The sequence below is a fragment of the Lepidochelys kempii genome, chromosome 5, assembly GCF_965140285.1.
Source record: "Lepidochelys kempii isolate rLepKem1 chromosome 5, rLepKem1.hap1, whole genome shotgun sequence".
NCBI lineage: Eukaryota > Metazoa > Chordata > Testudines > Cheloniidae > Lepidochelys > Lepidochelys kempii.
This window is the reverse complement of record NC_136384.1, coordinates 109,074,808-109,098,753: the sequence shown is the minus strand read 5'-3', so window position 1 is coordinate 109,098,753 and position 23,946 is coordinate 109,074,808. Positions and strand designations below refer to the sequence as shown.

General features: G+C 39.4%; 1 protein-coding gene across 8 annotated transcripts in view; it reads left to right on the top strand.

The window, feature by feature from the left end:
- Positions 1–23,946, top strand: part of NFIB (nuclear factor I B) — a 227,284-nt gene that overhangs the window by 116,956 nt on the left and 86,382 nt on the right. For all 8 annotated transcript variants that reach the window (XR_012159114.2, XM_073345413.2, XM_073345412.2 and 5 more), the window contains exon 3: positions 13,814–13,867. Coding sequence is in view for 7 of the 8 variants with exons in the window: in XM_073345413.2 (XP_073201514.1) it covers positions 13,814–13,867 (54 nt within the window). In the remaining variant the exon portion in view is untranslated. The remainder of the gene's footprint in view (positions 1–13,813; positions 13,868–23,946) is intronic.

The window sequence follows — 23,946 nt, the reverse complement described above, 5'->3', positions numbered from 1 at the left end:
ACTTTTGCCAAAAACAGTGTTAAATAAAAATCTGCAATTTACCGTTAGTCATGCTATACTTGACTCTGTTGAATGTAAACAGATGCAATACTAGTACTCAAACATTCCCACTAGGTGTCTTAGAGATCAGAAGTTGTGCCCATTCCTCTCAGCAGCAATCTGAAAGTTTGCCCCTGCATATGCAGTACGAACTGCAAAATGTATTTGAAAATATACAGTGCCATCCACCCTGTTGTTATACTAGAGGTTATTTTAGATAAACAGCAATATAGTTCAAATAAATGATCCTGAAAACTTAAATCATGGCTGCTACGGTATCCTTGCACTTCAATGTCTCTTGCCTGCCCACAGCGCTAGACATGATAAATACGATCTAATGATGGAGGAATCTTCTGATAAACAACAATGCAATATATGCTATATAGGGTTTAGATACAGTAGGATAATATCAAAATTTCTATTAAAAGTTTCATTAAAAATTGATGCTGGGCTCAAACACATTTGCACTTACTGGCACAGCGATCACCTCACACTGTTCATTGTTGGCTTTGACCAATCATTCCTCCTTTCTGGAATGCACAAGAAAAGTCTTTTCTAGTCTTAGCCTGGAGTTCTTTAATAAACCAATATTTTAACTGAATTGTTGCTGTTTTCACTATTAGCATGTGGTGTTGTGGAGTACTTACTATTTTAGGAGACTGGCATGGATGGGGATAATACTTACCTTAGAGGGGCCTGGTGAGGCTCTGATAATTAATGTTTGTAAAGTACGTTGAGACTGTTGGATAGAAAGTGCTATAGACAGGCGAAGTACCATTATAAAGTTTAATATTATGATGAGGTGGGGGTTCTGGTTATTAATATTATATATAGCAAAATATATTTATTCCTGTTAAAAAGAAATACAGTTCTCTCCTTATAGGACCTGTTGTACTGTACAGGTGCTAAAGCCTGTAGATGCCACTAGGGCAGGGGCTGACAACCTGCGGCATGCATGCTAAAGGTGGCACGTGAGCTGATTTTTACTGGCATGCTGCCAGCCGGGGTCCCGGCCGCCACCACCCCTTGCTCAGCCTGCCTGGGTGAACAGAACCCCAGACCGGCAGCAGGCTGAGCGGGGCCGGCGGCCCAGGACCCCTGATCTGCTCAGCCCGCCGCCGGCCTGGGGTTCTGTCCTCTGGTGTAGTGTATTAACTTTCTCCCTGTAGGAATGTGATATTTGCGGAGCACCAGGACGGGCAGCCGTAAGTAGTAAACTGTAAGCAGCACATTCCTACGGGGAGAAATTTAATTCGCTAAACCTGGCCCCACTAGGCCCGCTCACGGTCTGGAGTTCTCAAAATATGTTCTCTCACCCCTTATCAAAAGTTACACTACAATTAGCTTAAAAACTTGAAAACTTAAAAACTTTGTATGTTACAGTAATTGTTAAAAAATGTAACATGTTAATAAATACATAGGTTTGATGAAACCAAGAAGTTGTACTTACGTGCCTGTGCTTAATTTGTGTTTTCAATGATTTACCTTCTAAAAAAATCTCGCATGTCTCACACCCTCAAAAAGGGCATCTCGCATCCCTAGGGGGTGTGTGCACCCCAGGTTAAGAACCACTGCACTGAACTGATAAGATCTGCATTTTAATTTAATTTTAAATGAAGCTACTTAAACATTTTAAAAACCTTGTTTACTTTACATATAACAATAGTTTAGTTACAATAATATAGACTTAGAGAGAGAGACCTTCTAAAAACGTTAAAATGTATTACTGGCACGCGAAACCTTAAAATAGAGTGAATAAATGAAGACTCGGCACACCACTTCTGAAAGGTTGTCAACCCCTGCACTAGGGGTATGACTATACTGCAAAGAACCACTCACAGTGCCAAGTCTCAAAGCCCAGGTCGATTGACTCAGGCTCACAGGGCCTAGGCTGCAGACATTGCAGCTCAGGCAGAAGACAGAGCTCAGAGACCCTTTCCCCTCACAGAGGCTCAGAGCCCAGGCTCCAGCAGCCCGAGCTGGACCAGCTATGCTGCTATTTTTGCCCTGCAGTCTGAGCTCTGTAAACCGAGTCAGCTGACCAAGGCTCTGAGACTCACTGCTCTGGGTTTTATTTTTTAGCGAAGAAAACTGATTTCACAGTTGTATGCTTATCCTCAGTAAAGACACTATTTTTAGGCTGTCTTATGTAACGGAAAACATGTTATCTCATGACCACTTGTTGTTCTAAGGGCCAAAAATACTATTCAGTGGGTGAAATCCTGGCTCCATTAAAGTCAGTGCAGAAATTTTCATTGACTTCAGTGGGGCCAGGTTTCACCCCACGTCTTTAGTTGGTCAGATCACATGAAAATAAGATTAACTTTTTGTGTCTTTCACAATATAATGGTTCTGTGTGGAAAAACTTAGTAGGTGAAGGATATATGCAATTTTGGCTCTGCTTCATTTCTGTTATTGTATCTGAGAACATGGAGTATCTCATTAATCTGTATGTTATGCAAGGTTTTTATTTCTAACTCTCCGATTAAGCTTTTCACTGTGATAGCATTCCAGCTCATATTTTCCAAGTGCTACCTTTTACACTACATACCGGACTATAAAAGATTTCTTGGTTTCCCAGAACAATTGTACATTACAAAGCATCGCTGAAATCCACGATATCTCCCAGATGGGAAAGATTATGCATTCATATCTCATCTTTTCCCTACTGTATCCAAAAACTTTTGGAAAGAAACTTTATTATATCACATTCATCCACATGTGGCAAGATATCTACATAAATCTCCCCTTAAAGTACCTGTCAAAGAAGAGATCAGCCAATATTATGAGCTATGGGAAGTGTTGATTTCAGGTCATGAAAGAAATATAAATCTTTTAACTTTTGTTTTGTTTGATTGTATCCCATGCAAAAATGTATCTATAAAACAGCAGGACAAAGTTGTTCAGTTTCCAAAAACAATAACATATGGGCCTTTATAAATTGTATAAGAAATATTTTGAATAAATAAGTGTTGTGATTTATTTTACATAAACAAATGAGGGAATTTAAATTTTAAAAAATAAATCTGTACATGGAACACAAAGCTGAAAAGTTTGCTTATTGCTCTTTTGGTTCTAGTAAGTGTTTCCTTGAATTTGTTTCCTCTAGAGGAAAACTGGATTTAGTCCCAGTGTTCCATTTCTTAACTAGGGAAGTTTAAAAACTAAACAAGAGCTGAGCCAGTTAATTAATTTAATTGAGATTACAAATGAAAAAACATATTACATAATATTGATTTAATTACTACTTTATATTTACCTTTTTAAAACGCTCCGTAGAAAAGTTAATAATCTTGACGATGACCAGTTTGGTGATTTTATAGCAGAAGATTGAGCGACTCTTAAAACAAGAAGTGAACCTGGGAGTGAGTCATGACCTTTTGGATTTCTAAATTCCCTAAGCAACACAGAGATAACATACTCCAATAATGGTGGGGGGGGTGGGGTGGGTGAGATGTTTTCCCCCTTTTTTTTTTTTAAAAAACTTGTGGTTGCCCCTGGGCTGCTTTTTTAAAGATCCACGAACACTAAAAGTCAGAATCATTTCAAAGTTAACATTATAGCTCAGCAGTTATAGTACTATCATGGAACAAGATAACATGCCCAGCACAAGCTGCATGAGTTCCTTACAAGTACCCAATTGGCTCCTGAAATGGTGTGTTCATGTTAACCAAATCCTGCCTTCTCTGAGTCAGTTCAGCATCTACTCCTTAATTCTCATTACAGCTCCCTGAAGTAGGGGCTAATGATAGGTAAGCAAAAGGGAAGGAGGCAGGAAGGTAGTTGGCTGAATGAATTTTCACTAGGTTACTGGTTTGAATATACCAGTAGTCTGTAATAACTGACTGTATTATTTTTGTAGTTATTCAGTGTATACAAATGAGTTTGATGGTTATATTCAGATTTCTAGAAGGCAGGCCCACAAACTGACAACTACTAAGACCATTTCAGGATATAATGGGTGACAGAACTGCTCTCTGTAGCCTAGAGATACATGGTCCTTCCACAGCATGGTTGAGGTACATTGGCAGGTCAGTGTTGTGTGGGTAACATTGAACGGCTGCCACAAGTGCTCTGGGTAAATGCCTGACTTCAGTTTCTCAGGGTGTCAATCCAGCACCATTCATGTGAGCACTAAATTCTCTGTAAACATTTAAAGCCAGATCCTGATACCCTTACTTACATTGAGTAGTACCTCACTTCAGAGCAGTCCTAATGAATGGGATTACTTGTAGAATAAGAGTATCAAAATGAGGCCCTTATCAAAGAAAGAATTTATACAATGGAAGAGATGTCTCAATCTCTGTCTGTGAAATGGAAGATGCTGATATTGATATGTACTTTCTGTGAAAATATGTGAAACTATCTCCTGCCAACACCCCATTCACACAAGCCAACCTCCTTGCTTTTGATGCTGCTGTTTCGTCCTTGGTGTAAACCAGAGGTGGGCAAACTATGGCCCAGGGGCTGCATCTGGCCCTTTAGACATTTTAATCTGGCCCTAGAGCTCCTGCCAGGGAGTGGGGTCCGGGGTTTGCCCCTCTCCGGTACTCAAGCCAGGGAGTGGGGTCAAAGGCTTGCTCTGCTCTGCTCGTGCCATGGCTTTGCGTGGTTCCTGGAAGCAGCGGCATGCTGTCCCTGCCCCGTGGCCAATGGGAGCTGCAGGAGGCAGCGCCTGTGGAAGGGGCAGTGCGCAGAGCTGCCTGGCTGCGCCTCTGCATAGGAGCCGGAGGCAGGACATGCTGCTGCTTCCAGGAGCTGCTTGAGGTAAGCTGTGCCTGGAGCCTGCACCCCTGACCCCCTCCCATGCCCCAACCCCCTGCTCCAGAACTGATCACCCTCCTTCTATCCAAACCCCTTGGTCCCAGTCCAGAGCACCCTCCTGCACCCCCAACCCCGCATCCCCAGCTGGAGCCCTCACCCCCCCTGCACCCCAACCCTCTGCCCCAGTCGACAGCCCTGCTCCCACACCCTGAACTCTTCATTTCTGGCCCCACCTCAGAACCTGCACCCACAGCCGGAGCCCTCACCCACTCCTGCACCCCAATCCCCAATTTCGTGAGCATTCATGGTCCACCGTAGAATTTCCATACTCTGATGTGGCCCTTGGGCCAAAAAGTTTGCCCACCCCTGGTGTAAATTGTAACACATACAGTAATTGTCTAGGGGTTCCCAATAAAAAAAATAGTCATAGTCAACATTTCACAATATTGAGTCTGTTAATCAAATTTGCAATGAAGGTAGTTCCAAAGAATACAGTGGCCTATACAAAGTGAGAAAACAAAAACTTTCCCACACATTTGAATACTTATGCAAGACCAGGGAAGCTTTACACAATTTTTCAATGTCAGAGTTTATGATGTTATTTTAACAAACATTTAATAGAATGAAAATAAAATGTTGCCCAACGTGTACAAGTGATAACCAAACTCTTACATCATGTGAACCAGTGAGGACAATGCACTTAAATTTTAAGCTACACGGTGATTTAGAGTAATCAGGTGTAAAACGGATAACTTATGCAATAAAAGAAGTTGATTCTGGAAGATTAATTAGAAGACTCTACAAAGTTTATCAGTTAGCTTCTTGAAGTGAAATGCCACAGATGTTAGAAATTAAAGGTCTAGCAAAATTAGAAAAAGAATGATAAACAGTATTCTTTAAAAAGCAGACTGTTGAAGGACTGGACGTTTGTTTTTCTTTATTTCATTTTAGCTGGTCATATTGTTTTCCTTGGTATTTTTTGCTTTTTGTTGCTGTTTCTTTCTCTCTCACCCCGCCTTACTCCCTTCATTTCTTCTATCCCTAAGCTTTCCCCTCAGTCATGCCTACCATTATAATCTAAGCTGTCAGATCCGTCACTGAAAGGTAGCAGCTACATTGAGAAAACCAGTTAAACTGGTTCAACAGCTACACTAGTGTTTGCTGTCTGCAATGGCACTGTGACACTGGAGGGTGACATTTGGGGATGCGTTGGTACTTAACCTTTCTCACAGTACGTGCAGTCACAGTACAAGACACTCACCTACCAGCTATGTATAGGCCTGAATAGAGTCAAGTTGGTTCTTGGATGGTGTCAGATCTGTCCATTCCCTGTGCCTCACCGTATACCCCAACCCCTAGAATAGCAAAGAATGAGAGAGAAAGATAAAATAAAAAGAAACTTCACTTTGTTTTTATGTTTTGTAATATGAATTTTTTTCACAGGAATTCACCTGAAAAGCACAAAGGAGGGAAAGGAAGTCTTATGCAGCAGCCACTGCTTGCAAATGTATTTACACACATGCACACACAACACAGTGTAAAAATAATGGAATAAATGAATCAAAAGAATAAAATCAATATACCTACAGTACCTCACTGAGCACCCCTGCCCAAAGGCAACAGTGACTACCATAGTATGCTCTAGGCCCAGAGACCGTCTGACAGTTGAAGCTGTTGATCTTTCATCATGGCATCTGCTATAGTGAGAGCATAGCAAGGTATATCTCCTGCTCCTCACAACGTGTGTGTGTGTGTGTTAGTGTAAGACAGAGCCATTTGAGGGGCAAACAAAAAAGGTGAGCAGGTGCAAATAGACGAGGCATCTGCTCCAGGGAAATCCAGGAAACTGAGCCTGGAATTGTACTATAGGTACAACAATCCATAGAACAATCCATAGGCCTGGCAGTGGTATGGGGGGGGGGGGCGGGGGGGGGAGGGGAGAGAGAGAGGGAGTGTGTGTGTGTGAGAGAGAGAGAGAGAGTTGGTTGGGTGGAGGGGAGGCATATTGCTTGCACCTGAAACAGGATAGCTAGTGTGGATGTACTGCACTATAGCAACTTAACTAACTTAACTAACTTAACTTAAATAATAGTGGTGCAAGATGTAATGGTGCAATTATGTGGTATAGACAATGCCATACATCCTTTGGACATTCATGACACATTTTGTAATTTTAGTCCCAACAAGAGTTATACATCTTCTTTATTTTGGCTGCCAGCTCCTGTCCTCTGCTGTGGTTTTTTTTTAAATTACTCTGAACTCTTCTTTCACCATTCACAAAAGTTAATTGTATCAGTCAGGGATCTAAGGTGGTAACTCCACAGTTAAGGTCTTGATCCTTGCAAATATTTATGCATGTGCTTAACTTTATTCACTTTGACTGCAATTACTCACAGGTATAAAGTTAAACATGTTTATAAGTGTTTGCAGAGTTTCAAATCTTGGCTGAACTTTGACCTCACTCCTCACCCCCAGTATTTACAAAAGAAGCTCATTGCCCTGAAATTTTGCTTGATTAGTCTTAAACCAGAGGGTTTTTTTTTTCTTTTTTTTTGAAATAAGTTACGGAAGATGCTTTTAGTTATAAGATGTAGAAAAGTTATAGTGGGTTTTTTTGTTTGATTTTAATTTGTTCTACCAAATGTTTTTCCAACCAGAACTCAAAACTGTGCACCACCTGCAAAAAGCTTAAAAGAACAAATTGGTTCATTGTGGAATGTGGATATAACTGTCATTTCTGAAACATGGTGGAATGAGAATAATCAATGGGCTCTCTTACTTGTTTACTGTGAACTATAAGAAAGAGATATTACACTGTAGAGTTGGAAAAGTAATGGTAAAGTATTCCATCAGGGGGTGAAGTTGAGGTGGAAAGTGTTGCTACTCTGTCTGGCTTCCCATGCGTTCCCTCCCACCCTTTGCATGCTGTGACAGATGGGGGTCTGGGAGAAGAAGACAAGGTGCTTTTTCTCCCTCTGTTCTGGCCTCCACTGTCACAAGCCTGCCACGCACTCTGCTATAGCAGGTGAATTTCTGCTGGATCTGTTAATTGGATGTGTACTCTTCCTGCTGCTCTTTGGGAGAGGGACCACATCTCCCCACCCTCCCACCCCTTCCCAGAGGTGAGGTCTAAGAGGGAGAACAGCTTTCTTTTCACTGCATGGGTGTCTAGCAACATTTTCACTCCCTCAGGAAGTTGGCATCCGGTGCCACTTCCTCTCTTCCCCAGTAGGGAGGGGCAGTATCAATGAATAATCTTCTCTTCACTCCCTGACGTGGGACCCAGCAGATCCTACACAAGTAAGTTCAGTTTCTTAGCATTTTCTGAGAGTTGCCTAAGCCCAGACGGAATGAGCAGTGCTCCAGTCATCAGGTTTCACCAGCAAATCTGAGAATGTGGGAATACTGATCTCCCACTCTAGGGCTGAGGCTCCAGGGGAAACATACCAACACACTTTGACTCTTGTGTTTCATGCTTTCTATAGAAAGAAAATTTCCAGACGGAGAGAATGTAAGGTAGAGTCTATATGTATAAAAATCCTGAGTCTTAAGAATTTAAACATACTGCTGGCATGCACTTCAGAACAGTAATAGTGAATATAGTGAAGGCTGAGAAATCTTAGGGTTGCAACAAAATCTACTGGAACAGTAATAAAGGGTGACTTGTGCTATCCAGAGATAAATTGTGTTGTTTAGCCATTGGGGTAATGATTTCTCAGTACCATCAACCATTGGCTTTTGGAACAGTTAATTCTGGAGAAAAGCAGAGGAGAAGCTACATTTGATGTAGTTCTGAGAAACCCACAGGAATCAATCCCAGGAAGTACTATAAGTGTACTGAGACAATAAATAATGGGAAATCCATTATAATTAGCTTTGAGACATCTATACAGGAGACTCAATCCAAGGGCTAGTGCTGTGAGACTGAATTTTAAGCAGGGTGATTTTTAAAAGAACCCAAAAGACTGGTTAAGTTAGTAAGAAGCAGCCTAAAGGAAAAAGTTGGAAAATTCAAATCCGTAAAATCTCCATGGAGGAGCTTTTGTCTGTCTGAATAAGCATACTTATGCATGAATGTGTATTTGCTTCAAGTTGGTTGCCAAAAATTCTCTCTCTCTCTCTCTATCTATCTATATATATATATATGGCTTCTTGGAAAGCAATATTCATGCACAAAATTATTTGGTGAGAATGTGACAAGACAAAATTGAATCTAAAATCAGCTAGAAGACAATAAATCTGGCTCATGTCTTTCTCCATCAGTTGTGAAGGAAACCCTGCCATTTTTAAATCTGGAATCCATGAACTTAGCCAAATGCTCTTGTACAGAAGAGAACAAGAAAAGATTTTAAAAAGTCTTAACATTTACTATGCCTGCTTACTTTCTATGGCTCTCCCTAAAGTCCTCAGTCCTTCTTTAGAAAAGCAATGCTTCGGTCACTCTTTTCAGACACTGTTTCTGTTGATAATGGTTAAGTTATCGAGTTAGGAACCAAAAAATATATCATAGGCATGATTCCATTATACTTTGTACACTTTTACACACCTTTGCAAATCAGAAGGGTAGCACTTTGTACAAGTATCAGGGCCTGATTCAAAGCTCATTGACATCAAGATAAAAGGCACTGGAGGCCCCATGTGTCTTAGACTGAACACAAAATTCAGAATATTAAATTACTTGCACTCATTCTTTGCAAGAACCCATAGTCACAAATATGTTAGTAGAATAATTGATCAAGACACTATGAAGGAATAAATTTGTAAAAATCATGATTTGGCAGTAGACAATTAAGAGAATAAAAAGCCAAATCTGATTTTATAAATTGTAATGAATAGGTCAACCACTTGTATCTGCAATTGTGGAAAATTCTATAATAATCGTGTTTTAATATTGGAATTTTAAAAAATTACTAATATAAAAAAATTAAGTTTAAAAATCCTGAAGGTTTCCACATTGGCAGGAAGTGACAGAGTAAAGCTAAAGGCATATTGCTCTGCAAGAGCTAAAGAAATCTCATTCTGTGTGCATTTTAGTGAATGGGAACAGCATGAGACTATAATGGTTATTTTCAGGTAGGGCTCAAAGTGAAAAATTGATCCAGTATAAAGTCTATCTGAACTCCCAGGTACCCCCTCTGTACTTTGTATTTATATGCATCTGCCACCCAGTTAACACCTCAGTTATCTACACATCTGCAGTGACTTTACCCTTGGACCTCTGGTATGTAAAACCATTAATCCTCTGTGCTAGCTTTAATTTATATAATCAGAGACCGTATTTGCAGAAATAGAGAATGTATATTAGAATAATGCTATACTTAGTGCCAGATAGTGAACCGTTTATATGCATTAGCATTTATTTGCACAGTGGGAGCAAGTCCTTCATAATCGGTCCCTTTTCAGCACCCCACCACCCCCCAAAAAAGTTGGCATTACATTGAAACTTAGCTGATTTAAGTTTAAATATCATTGTTTTGTATTTTGCAAAATAATTACAGGGTATCTTACCAAAAAATGCAAACACAAAGCATATGCATACAATGCAAAGAACTACATTTAAAGCAACATCTCAAAAATATTTTAGGCAGTTCAGAAAATTAAGAGTTACAGATGGGAATACAATACACAAAAGGACTTTGATCAGTGCTAATTATTAGCAATTGGTTATAAAATTACTTATAAAGAACAATACCATATATATCAATGTAGGTTTATTCAAGAAACAGTGGCTTCTCTATAGTAACATCATTCAAATCACCTAGTTCTCTACACTCAAACACTTTCTTATCATTAGTTCAAGATGTTAAAGAAGCCAAAGTTTCAACCTAATGTTTTCTGATTAACCAATAACCTAAAAAAGCTAGAAATACTAATGAAATATTAATTCCAACAAATTTAAAGGCAGTCCAGAACATTAATATATTTTTCTTGTAGTCTTTGGTAATGTAGGTTAGACCTGTAAAAATATAAATTTGGAAGAAGAAAAAAAATTCAGCTCCCCTTTGTGACATCATACCACTTTTGTAACTAGTTCCTGATCTTTTGGCAATGAGACAGTAACAGTTAAGGGATGGTAGAAAGAAGTACTGTGCTAAGATTCACTGCTGTAGAGTCAAAATGGAAAGGTATCTGATAACTTGAGTTCTAGTTATGTCCCTGGGACTCGTCTGTGGAGGAGAACTTTCATGCACAGATCTATCCATTCTACCCGGAAAGGTGAGTTGGGAGGGTCTTGACATCAGTGATGGTGGATCATCAGGCTTTGGAAAACTGGTGGTGGGTCTGGGTGGGGCACTTATTGTCTCCATGGCACCCAGCAGAGTTCCCAGGAAAGAGTGGTTCTGGGGGTAGCTATGACCAAGAGAGTTCTAGGTGTCCCAAGCTGCCAGAGAGTAGAGGGCAGGCCTGCAGGAAGGCCTGTGTTCCAAGCAAACCATGGGCATTCAGAGTTGTGGGGGGGCCTCACCCTCTCATCCTTTGTGCTTGGGGACTTTAGTTCTTTGATGGAAGAATGCAGAAAAAAATTCCATGACAAAAGGTTAGTGGTGTTTCCTGTGTGGGTTCTGTACAGTTGGGAAACTATCGCATCATATGTTGATAATGAGGAATTTAATTTTTATTCTAATGCAATTTCTAATAGCATTTTTATATATTCATTTCTTCCAAAACCTTTGATAACCCTCAGAACTCTTGTATTACATGACCTAGCGTTATTTTCTGGTGATTCAGTTTTATGATATAGATTACCTACCAGAACTTTAACAAGCGCTGTACAGCTTCAAGTCTGTATTTTTACTTGCATGGATTTTTCCCTTATATATTTCTTCTATAGAATCAGCTTATATAAACTAAATAAATCTATTTTAGATTCTGACAAATCAAACCATGCCTTCAAACTTGGATAGCAGATTATACATATTTTAGTGAGACCTTAGAATAGTGGTAGAGGAAAGGATAAGTTATCAATGACTCATCCTGCATTACGAGCTCTTGTAGCTATAAAGAAAAGTGATGGGAACTGAGAGACAAGAGAGGTCCTCACTGAGGCCACTCTGTTTTTCCTTTTGTTTGCTAGACATTTTAATCTACCATTCACAGATATCTGCATTAGTTTGGGAGAGTTGTTTAAATAGAATGTCATAAAATATTAAATTGCCCAAGATAGGACCCGTGGCGAGGGTGAGGAAAAAAGGTTTTAAAGCCTCTGCCCATCTAACATAATCTGACCAGAGAAAAGAAGTGATCTCCAATCTCAGGTAGTTTGGCAGAAGAAGCGACAAGTGAGGAAACAAACCCATTTCAAGGCCAAACTAGTAATTGCCTTTGGAAAAGCAGAACAAGATAGAAACGTTCTAAAGCATCTCCAGCGATGGAGCTGTGGGGGGATGTGTTGTTGGAGGCAACCCCTGGAGCTATGGAGGAAATGTCCCCTGTGTTAAATAGGCAGGGCTTGCTGATGGGCAGCCTGTGTACCAACAGTAGCAGCAGCTATGAAGGCAAATTGGGGTGGATGTTGACCCTCTTCCTCCTCCAGGCATAAATATATGTCAGAATTTTATGTTTAATGGTAGCATGTGCAATGACTCTAACTATTTTAAAATTATCAGCCCTCCTGTTTCAATGTAGAAGCTTGATCATTTGCTACTAGCAGTGTCAGGAAGAAATTCCCCCTCATGGTGTGTTGTTGTATATTTAGGTTCTTTTTGGATTGGGGTACACCTTCCTCTGAAGGATCCTGCATTGGCTGCTCCAAGGGGCAGGACCTAGTCTGGTATGGCAATTTCTATGTTCCCATGCCATACACGTGTACACCTATGCTATTACTGAGTAATGCTGCATAGTAGGGCAATGGTGTTTTTTTAAATTCAGATTATGACACTGCTGGATGTTTTAATATATATATATATAGAGAGAGCAACAGATTGTTGTGGAAAGGTTTAATCTTGAATTAAAAAGGAAGTAAAAGTACCTCTGCTTTAGTTTCCTGTCTTTTCTGTATTTAAGTTTTCTCTGCAGGTTGTATTTTGTAAATGATACTTTGTGGTGGTGGAGTGAGGGCTCTTGACCAAATATAGCCATATAAATGTTTAGGGAAGATGTAACTTATATTGCTGCTGTGGGAATGTAGCAAAGAATAGTTATAATCATTTTTATGAATGAGGATGTACTTAGCATCTGCTACGTATACATCAGATTGTATTCTTCTCTTCATGCCTTATGCACATACATCCAGAGCAGAATGCACTTCACTTACTTTTCTTCTGTAGATGTCAATGTGGATATAACTAGCAGATAGGATGCGGGGTTTGTTTTTGTCACTTTTGGCATGCTACATCTGTTCCATTCACGGTGCCCACTGTAGGCAGAACCAGAACACAGGAGTTGCACTATATCAAGTCAGACCATTGGGCCATCAGATAGAGTAATTTGCCTTCAGTAGTGACCAATGCCTGATGCCTGAAAGGAGCAGCAAATGGGAATTGTCATATCAGAGTACTCCAATCATCCACCTAGTCCATTATTCTGTCTTGACAGTGGCAATACCAAATGTTTCAGAGGAAGATGTAAAACCTGCTACCCAAACCCACCTAGCTACTTATGCAGGGTTGCACATATGGGAGGATGGAGGGTATTTCTTCCTGACCCCTGTGTTGATGTCTACGCTCTGAGTATTTGCCTGGAGGGCATTCTTCTTCAGTTTTGGTTGATCACCCACCCTCTTTGATCACCTCTGAAAATAATATTAAGCCTTTCTCTTCTGGTTCTTTTCCTTTTTCTGGTTAGTACTCCAATGATCTCTCATTAATATTGGTTTTCTCATACTGTATGACCTGTGTGCATGTAACCACTTGGCTGTCACACAGTATGTTTCTACAGAAATGTCTTCATGTAGAAAGGCAGGGAAATGACCTTATAATTAAATTAATACTTTGTTCTTAAAGAAGCTTCATAAGGGTTGTGAGATACTTTCAAAACAAATTATTAAAACATTTATTTGATTTCTTTGTAGATTCTGGACAATCAGGAAGTCCAAGCCACAATGATCCTGCCAAGAATCCACCAGGTAAATATGAGTTCCAGGACATGTGCAATGTAACATTGTTTGAGAACAAAGATACTACTGTTAATAGTTAAAAGAGTGCATAATTGGTCAGCAACCTATTTTGCACTGCTAAGTACATATAATCAGGACACACTGAGATTATATTAGCTCTTTTGAAGTGGCAAATTCCTTGATTGTAGTTTCATCAAGATTCATTTAATCACAGGAATTTTTCTTTCTGTTCCTGCTTCTTAAAAGTTAAGAAGTGGGGGTTGGGCTAAGGGATAGGAGGCAACATCCTGAATCTCAGTACTCTGATAAAGGCCTCCAGAGGCTGAAGTTATTGCTGTACCAAGGCAATAACAATATTGCTCTGTCTTTAAAGTTAGTGACCAAGTCTACAAGAATGTTTGTTGCTGCAATTTTATTTTATGCATGCATTATAAATATACATATGCTTAGCTTATATACAAGGTTGTCAACTCACAATAGTTTTAAAAGCTCCATTGTTAGTAGTTGGGTTTCTTTTAAGTGATTCCAGTGATTATATGTGAATTGTCTCCACGAGAATTTCACTAAAAATAAAGGAATCAAAAGAAAATCAACACTAGACTTTGCCTTCCACATTGTTTAGGCTAAACACTAAATATTTTGATATAGTCATTCTAGGGCTGAGAATGAGCTATTCCATCCAAAGTCTGGTAAATCTGCTTCAGAGCTTCAATCTTGGTTTTTAAATAACGTTGTTTTTGTATAATTATTCACAGGGTAAGACAACACAAATAATGTTAGAGTCCTCCTCTCCCTAGCATTTTTCTTTGTTGGTCATGAGAGACACCCCTCCAAGTGAAGCATTACTGTATCCTCTTATTTCGGCCCTTAGCAAAGGTGTCTGTCTGGAATGAATTTAGGGTTAATGTCATTTGCTTTTTTTCTAATAACTGAGTGAATGCCAGCATCAATCTGATTAAGAGCTAGCTGGGTGATGTTGGAATGTTGCATGTACATACATATTTTCTGGATGCAGATGAGGAGCAACAACCTACACTGGAAACTCTGAAATAGTTTAGTATTAGGTGTTGATTAAAGCTTCTTGTAGCATGTTGCAGTAAAATGGGAGAATTCCTGGTTATATAATGTTAAAAAAAAAAGCAAAAGCAAATTGATTATATAACATAAAAAACAAAAAAATAAATACAGGATAATCTGTAATTTTTTAAAATTTACAAAGCAGAGTACCTCTATAGTATGAGATTTCTTTAATATGGATATAGGTTTCTAGCTGAGGATCATTTTGGTTTACATTAAAGTTTGAAGCCACTTTTTTTGAGAGACCTTGATACTGTTTCCCTCCAAATTTTGTGGGATATCTGATTTGTTTTTTATTTCACTACAAAATATGATTATAGCACAAATTATATTGTGTAGTGCTTTAAAAATGCAAAAGCAACAACAAAAAAGCTTAAATTCCAACAGCATGGAAAGTTCTTCTAAGTCCTTTACTTTATTTTCCTGGAAGAAAGTTGGAATTTTCCAAAACTCAAATTGTTGAGCCTTCAAAAAATAGTTTAGTCTCTAATAAAGATTATGTTTTAATAATCTATTTGTGCAAGCTCCAGAGAGAATCCAAATGTTTTTGTAATACTCATCTGCCATTTTAAATATATTTATTGTGTATGTGTTTGTATAATAATAATAATAATAATAATTAATAATTAATTAATGCAACATTAAGGTTGAGAAATCAGGCAATACAAACGTCAGGAAGTACAGATTTAAAGACAAATGATTGACTTTATCTCATCCTGCTTATGTAGCCATTATTATGTCATGGCATTATTTATCATAAAACACAACATATGTCAATCACAAAGTGGAATTTGTATTACAAGCTTACATGACTGTATGTACTATTGTGTGCTATGGTTTAATACAGACTCTGCATGTATGCTGAAAAATAAGAATTTTGTTTTCAAAGAAAAATAAACATTTGTGAAGTGATTATAGACATGTTGGGCACATTGTTAGAAAGCAAAGGTGTTATCTCAAATAAAACTGATCTGTATGATCAAATATTAATGTATAAAGTATCATGATTGAGAGCTCTTTGGGACACAGGTTCATTTTATTGTATTGTGCAGCACCTTGCAGAATGGGGCCTTCATCTCTAGTTGTGGCCTATCATTTCTACCCTAACAAAATTATAATAATAGACTGTTAGTATAGAAACCAGTGTAAAAAGAGTGTTGTAACTAGTCGTCCTTATGTCTAATTTTAAGACGGAAAAGTCCCTACCTTATAAAAGGTAAAGTAAAGCTATCTACTCTTACAAGATAATGACTCTGTGAAGGTGAGTTTGAAACAGCTGAGGACTTGCTTCCTGGTCAAGGGCAGAAGGCTGAATTAGGACTGACAGTCTATACACTCCCAGTTTATGAGACCTATAGTGCAGGCTAAGAGCCATTGCTGCCGTCACATAAGAAATAACTAGGGAATCAGCAGGGAGATGTTCCTGCAAGCGTAAGATCTCCCCCGTCATAGGTGTCTCCCGGCCTTGACACCTATTCCTTTCCTGCTCTCTACATTCTCTTCTGCCTTCTTCCCTTACTCCACCAACATCACCTCAGCATCATGTAAAATAATAGTTTTAAGAATGAAAATTAAGGCTTGGATCCATATCTGTACATAGACTACATTGTATTACATGACAGTATATAATGATATAGAGAAAGAATACCTATGTGCAAAAGAGGTGAAGTTAAGGATGATCTTTTAGCCAAGAGCAAATGGAAAAAGGAAAACGGGGAACTCAGCATTAACTACACTTTTTGTGACCAGTCAATATGAGGCTATAATTTTTGTAGGTATCATTTCTTTTTGGTTTCAGGTGATCCTACACTGAATAAGTTCACTGTACTTATCTCAGTTACAACTGTGGACATAATCCAGCAATAAATGTCCATGACCAAGTTGTGCAGTCCTCAGGGAGTCATGGATGCTGGCACCATGGCAGGCCAGCCTAGCCAGAGGAAAGGTTGATCTGGCTTGGAAGGGAAAATAACAAACAAACCTGCCCCTCTCAAACTTCTGCAATATGGAGGGGTGGACTTAGGTGACTGTAGGGAGGGAGTGCTCCTGTAAATGAACTAGCTGTCCCTGAAAAATAGAAGGCTATATCTTGCCTCACTTGAATCCTTTGCTCTGACTACAGAGGAGGGTTGGGCAGGCATACATCTGGGTGTCGTCTGCACATTGATGATACGTGAACTCATGAGCATTGCATGATTTCCCCATAGCGTCTTACGTAGTTGTTAAAGAGGAGGGAAGAAAGCATTGAGGTTTGTGGGACTCTACAAGACTGTACGAGGTAATGAGGAGAGGTTCATCATTATGAGATTTTTCAGAGAGGAATAACTGCTGTCCCACTGCCATTAAACCTCAAATGTGTTTCATTGGCACCATATAGTCATTGTGTCAAAGGCCACAGAGCATGTAAGCATAGAGGTTTGATTTCTGTTCAAGGCCAGGAGAATGTTGACCATCAGTGCCAGAAGGTCCATTCCTGTATCATGTTTTGATCTGATGCCTGGATATGAAGGAGCCAGCATGTTGGCAGAGATTAGGTGGTGTTAGAGTTTGGATGCCACTACTTTCTTAAGGATTTTGCCAAGAAAAAGGAGGTTGGAAACTGAGCAGTAGCTGGCGAGGCTGTTGGTATTAAGAATGGGTTTTTCTAGGTTTGGCTAGACTACTGCGTTCTTTAGGGTGTCTGGTAATTTGCCTTCTTAACCAAGGAGGGAGGGCAACACCACTTGCCAAACAAAAGACCATTAAGTGCACTTGCTGGAATTCTTTAAAATATATTCCTAAAAATACACTGAATGTTTTGATAGTATAATACAGTGTTAAGATTGTGTAGCTTGCGGTGGGAGTGGTATGTAGCTTTTGTAGTAGGATTCCAGGGGTGTCCTCCTTTAAGTTTTATTTTTCAATATCTTTCATGTGGTACATTTCAAAAGCACCAAACTTGTTCTTAAGGAGTCTCTTTATGAGTCTAGTTTTAAAGGTCACCTCTCTGCAGGGATAATTTTGCAATATCCAAAGAGACAGATGAACCCCACCCAAGTCAGAGACTCTCTTGGTCCCCAGTTATGAATTTGAACACTGTTGTAGTATACAGAACTGTTAAAGCCCCTTGCCACCCACTCTTTCTTTCTCTTTGTATTGGATTCATAGCCTAAAGCAACCTTAGGTAAATGAGCCAGACCACAAGCCCTTGTCCATTGCAATGCATACAGAGACATGCAGAAGAGAAAGTGTGCACTGAAGAGAAAGGACATGATCCTCCATTAAGTTCATATGTGAGACATGTAAAAATTGCCAAGGGAAGTCAAAAGCCCCAAAGACCCAGAAATATTAATAAAAATGTTGATATAAGGACCAACCCTGACAACTCCAGTATTTAACTACAGAATCCAGGCTCCCTACCGCTGTATAGAAGCGTTTCTGGAGTTTTCCCATTCTTACAGACTACTGGATGAGGTAAATTGTTACTCTCTTTGGTTAGTTAAGGCTGCTGGCTTGCAGAGTTGATTTATTTGTACATTAGTATCAATACTGCTGAGTGGTTATTATAAGTGTAATTATTGCTATGGCCTGAAGAACTTTCATATGGGAATTTTTAAAAACGTTAAATCAGAATAAATAAATTAATAACCAGCAATATTAACATAGCAAAAGACCTAACTCTTCCTTCTTTCCTCCCCAAGTTCCTGGGATATGGAAATAAAATCAAATGCAGGGTTGTAAATAAATTTTGAGGACCCAAGAAAGATGGAGACTGTAGGGAAACCTGAAGGCACGGAGGGAATGGAGACCACTTTCTATTCCTATTCATGCTGGCTGGGCAAACCTCTGAATATGCAAATATCTCTTGTGGCCACAGAGCCAACCAGGCTGTCTGAGTGCTTCCTTGGGCCAGCAGCCATGGGGACTATATTCCCCTGGATTAGGCCGTAAATCCTGTATAATAATTTCTCCATTATTAGCCATTTAGAAAGAAGAATTTGGTGATTTCATTTTTATAACATACAGCTTCAGAATTTAAAGAACAGGTGATCTCAGCCTTTACAAGTCTTTTCAAAATTTAATCAGCAAATTTCCTTGAGTTCTGAGTGATTCTGAGCACAGATGGTTGCTTTATTTTTATTGTCTTGCAAGTTACCCTCTTGTGAGTGAGGAATTGACCCTCTAATTAATAGGAATAGAAGAGAAGTTTCATTGTAAAACTCCCTTGCCTCACCACTGTAAGCAGCTTTTCTTGAGCAGGCAATGATGCCATAATATTAGTTTGGGGATTTAGGCAGAATTTTATTTAAACAAACAAGTGCTATCAGAACCGTTTTGAATTTAGCTTTATCAACCTGGGAGTGGATATTTTAATATGTATGTGCTTGCTTTTTCCTGTGTGCCTGCAGCCATACCATGTCGGATTGTGATCTTGATCAGTTTAAAGTTAAGCTTCAAATTAAGTTGCAAGGATTGGGGTGGTCAGGGCTCGACATTTTTTGAAACTCTCCCTTCCTAGAATACTACAAGTGGTAATGTCAGTGATTGAGGGCATATCTTCACTTGGGGGGAGGGAGGAGAAAAGGTACGTTCTCAACTCAGGTTAGCTAACCTGGGTTAAAATAGAAGTGAAGACATGACAACTCGGCTATTAACTTGGGTTAGCAGCTCAAGTTTAACCTAGGCTTTAACTCACACTGCTAACCCAAGTTAAAACGTGAGTTGGTCTGGCTTCACTACTGTTTTAACCCAATTTAGCTAACCCAAGTCAAGAACATACCTTTTTCCCTCTCTCTGAGGACACCCTGAGAAGGTGATACTCTTCTCTCTGAATCTCTCAGTACTGTACCTGTGTTGCAGTATGGTGTCATGGGGCAGTGTGCAGCTGGGAGGTGGCATCTTTAAAATGAGATCTTGACAATGTATAGTCTTCATCAATTCCACGACACTTCTCACAAGAAAAGGAGTTTTAGCCTGTGAATTCCCCCAATATTTTCAGCTGGTTATGGTACCTTACTTTCTAATCTGTTCTATAATGTTGCTGTGTATTGTAAAATTGCTATTGATTTTTACTCCAGAGGTGGCCACATTGATGTGGTGGGTAAAATGATTCCTAGTCCTATAGATACATAGTCTAACATTTTTCAAAAATAGGTTCCTAAAGTTAGACTGCTAAATTCTTATTTAGGCACTACATCAGTAATCTTGATTTTTAAAGTGCTAAACACCCAGCTCCAATTGACCCATTTTTTAAAATAGTGTCTGTAGTTTGTGAAACACTTCAAGATCCTTTGGAACAGAAGATGCTGTATACATAAGTTTTATTCCTTCTCTTTGCATTTCTTGCTGTGGCTTCAGGGGAATCAATCCGATGGCACTGTGTCATTCAATTAAAGTGAGTTTTCCCTTCTTAAAATTACAGCAGCATATTAAGGTTTTGTTGTGTGACCCCAACTATACTATGAATCCTGTCAGGTCAGGGGCCCAGTTACAATGTGAGGGTCAAGGGACTGGGTTACTACCTGGTTGTCCCCTGACCTTGTTACAACACAATTGCAGAGTGTAGTAAAAGCTCAGTCTTAACCACGTAACCAGGTCAGGGACAGCCATATTGTAATCCAATCCCCTGACTTCATTATATTTGTAATGTAGATAGGACCTGCTGCATTCAACTTCTGCAACTAACATTGGTGTAGTTAGCTGCTTCAGTATTTGCATCATTCCCTTCTCTCCTTCCCCGCTCCGCCATTGTCCTGTGAGAAACTCTGACTCCTTGTGAGAATGTTCATTCCTGTACTATACGAAAACACACTAATAAAAGAATCAGAAATAAGCAGTACAGTGTATTAATGTTATTTACCATGACCTATTTTACATAGTGTTATCAGGCTTATTTGGCAACACCCTTACTCACACTGAGTAATACCTTATACCACCAGTAGTCCCACTGAAATTAATGGGCTCCCTGGAGCAGTGAGGTACTACTCATGGTAAGGAATCTGGCCCTTAATGTTTATAAAGGGCTTTCAGATTCTCTGATGAAAGCAGCAATAGAAGTGGCAAGAATTGTTGAAATCATGCGAGCTGTAGAGATAGAAAAGACCTATTAGGCGATCCAGCATATTAGATTACCTATTTTATAAAATCAGTCCCTTCTGGGCTTCCTACAGCACATTTCCTGGTGTTGTGTGCAGTGTTTACAGAGGCTTGGGCTTTCTTCACTTCCCTTGAGAGTGACACCACAGCCTAACTGATCCCCTTACTGAGAAGTTTTCCAGATATTACCTTGCATTCCCCCTTTTAAAAAACACAAACGTGTCACGATATGACATATTTATGATTTTTATAAAAAAACATCTTTTTAATATATTGATTGGATCCCTACTTACTCTTTATGAATTGTTCAGCATCAGAATGGTTTAAATGAAAAAATATGGTGTTTCGTGATTCCAGGAAGTAATTTTAGATTTTGGTATTAGACAGTATACAACAGAGTATAAACAGGCATTCTATTCATAAAAGTATAATTAAATCAAAAGACACTAAAAGGCCTGGTTAAAGATTTGTAAAACCAGACATGACAGGTAAGCTTTGAAGTCATTTGAGAACTAGGCCTATATAGCACAAGTTAGTGCAAGAAGTAATGATTTTAAAATATATTTGCCTCAAAAAATTTGGATTTTTAAATCTTAATCATTTAAAAACTGGAATCAATATTTCAGCATTTGGATGTGTGTGAAGGTGACGAACTTTCTCAAAAGTTAGAGAAAACACATTGCCGTCAAGTACTGCATGTGTACAGGCTGTGTTAGGATCACTTGCTCAGATCCTGTTGCCCAAAGGTTGGTGCATACACCTCTTGGCCCTTTGCCCATTATCCACAATGGCTCAGTCTGATAATTGCAGTATTAAGTTTGGAAAAACTATTTCTCTGGAATGTCTTCTATGCAAAACAAGGTAATGAGAGAAGCCGGGTTTTCCACATCTCCCACATAAAATAAAAGGAAAGAAAAAAAAAATCCAGCAAACTGGTTTAAATTTATGGAAGTATTTCTTTTGACTGACCCACTGATTACAACAAAATACATTTCTGGCAGGCAGATTCTTTCTTTGTACTAGAGTCAAATTTAAAAAATAATGATAATTAATAAAATGTAATTCTACAGAGGACGTTATCTCTCAAGCAAAGTGAAGGTTTAGTAATGACATGTTCATATCAGGTTTAAACAGCAAAGACTGACATTTGTTACTGTGGACATCAAAAGAGATATTAAATATTTTAAGGAGGAATGGGAAGGTGTTATGATAGGTTCTATACATGAGCAATTCAGAAAAAATTAACAAGAATCTTAATTTAAATATCTTTACTGTGTTAATGCAGGCTGTGCTTCAGCGATTATTTAATTTAAAATAACCCCATATTGTATGGAGTATAACTGTATATCTTTTTCTTGCATACAAGATTATAATGGAAATAAGAACAGTAAGTGCTATTCTGTAGGGAGATCAGAATTCCAGGGTGAAAGGTGGTATTTTACACTATTAAAATAAAAAGTTCTCCAATGTTCAAGTGCTGCATATTGCATTTTTCTTCTATCATATCACTGTCTGGAGTTCTCCTCTTCCAGTTCCATCTGACACCCTCTCCAGTCCAGGTTTTGCTGCTTGCGCTCCACTGAAACAGCTTTCATAAAGTGTCCAATGACCTGTTCCTAGCTAAAGCTCAAAACCATCCTCATCCTCCTTAGCCTGTCAGCCACCTTTGACACAGTTGAGCATGCTCTTCTTGAAGTCTTGTTTTCCCTTGGCTTCATGACTCTGTTCTCCTTTGACTTCTCTATTCACTTCCTCAGTATGTCCTTTAGACTAGAGAACCCTCCTCATCTGCTCTCCAGATTTCTGAGCAGGTTCCACAGGACCTTGGTCCCGTTCTCTTCTCCCTCCCCACTTTGTCTGGGTACTCTCCTCCACAAACATAAATTCAACTACCATCTCCATGCTGACGACTTATATATATCTGTCTCTCTGCTCCAGACCCATCTCCTTCTTTCCAAACTAATATCATGGTCTGTAACTTTGTCATCCTGCTTGTGGCTGTCTAGCTGTCAGCTCAAGGTCAACATGACTAAAACAGACCTGATTTTTCCTTCCAAGCCCACGCTGCTACTTCCTTGCTGTGAAAAGACCCACTCAGGGCCCTGAGGAGGAAGGGACAGATGCTGGTTATTGTGAATTTGGGAAACACTGTGGCCAGTCCCAGTCGGGGAGGAATTATGAGCCCTTCTTCTTTCCCTAGTCCTCTCAGGGGAAAGTGGTGGAGGCCTCTTCCTGACTGAGCCAGGAGCATGGGGGCAATGCATCTGCATGAGTTGCATAGACAAGCCCATAACCTGGGCATCATCTTTGACTTAGAACCTCTCTCTAGGTCCTTGCATATATGTCAAATCTTGCCAATTCTTTCTGCATAAAGTCTCTAAGATACGGTCTTTCCTATCTGTCCACACAGATAAAACTTTCATCCACGCTCTCATCATCTTGCATCTTGATTGGTATAATACCCTTCTCTCTGGCCTTGACAGATCCAGTCGTGACCTGCTCATATCCATTCAGAATGCTGCTGGAAAGTTGTTTTCCTACCCTGTCGCTCTGACCATGTCATCTCCCTCTTTACATCCCCCCTTCTCTCTCACATCAAACATAAGCTGCCTTCACTTTTAGTGCCCTTTATGGCCTGTTTCCGCCCTAGCTATCAACTCTCATTTGCTATCTAGATGTTAACCTCACCTCTAGTCAGCCCATTATGACAGGCTCCACTGTTCACTTGTCACATTCTCAGATAACACTGTCATTCTTTCTCCCAGACTCACTCTCCCACTTGGGAGGAGCTTCCCATAAACATCCACAAAACTAATGCATTATCCTCTCTCAAAACCCTCCTTTCGTCTGATGCCTACAAAAAAACCTAGACAATGATTAGGCTCCTGGTGCGCTGAGACCACTGCTTATCATGCTGACCAATATTGTCTTATTGT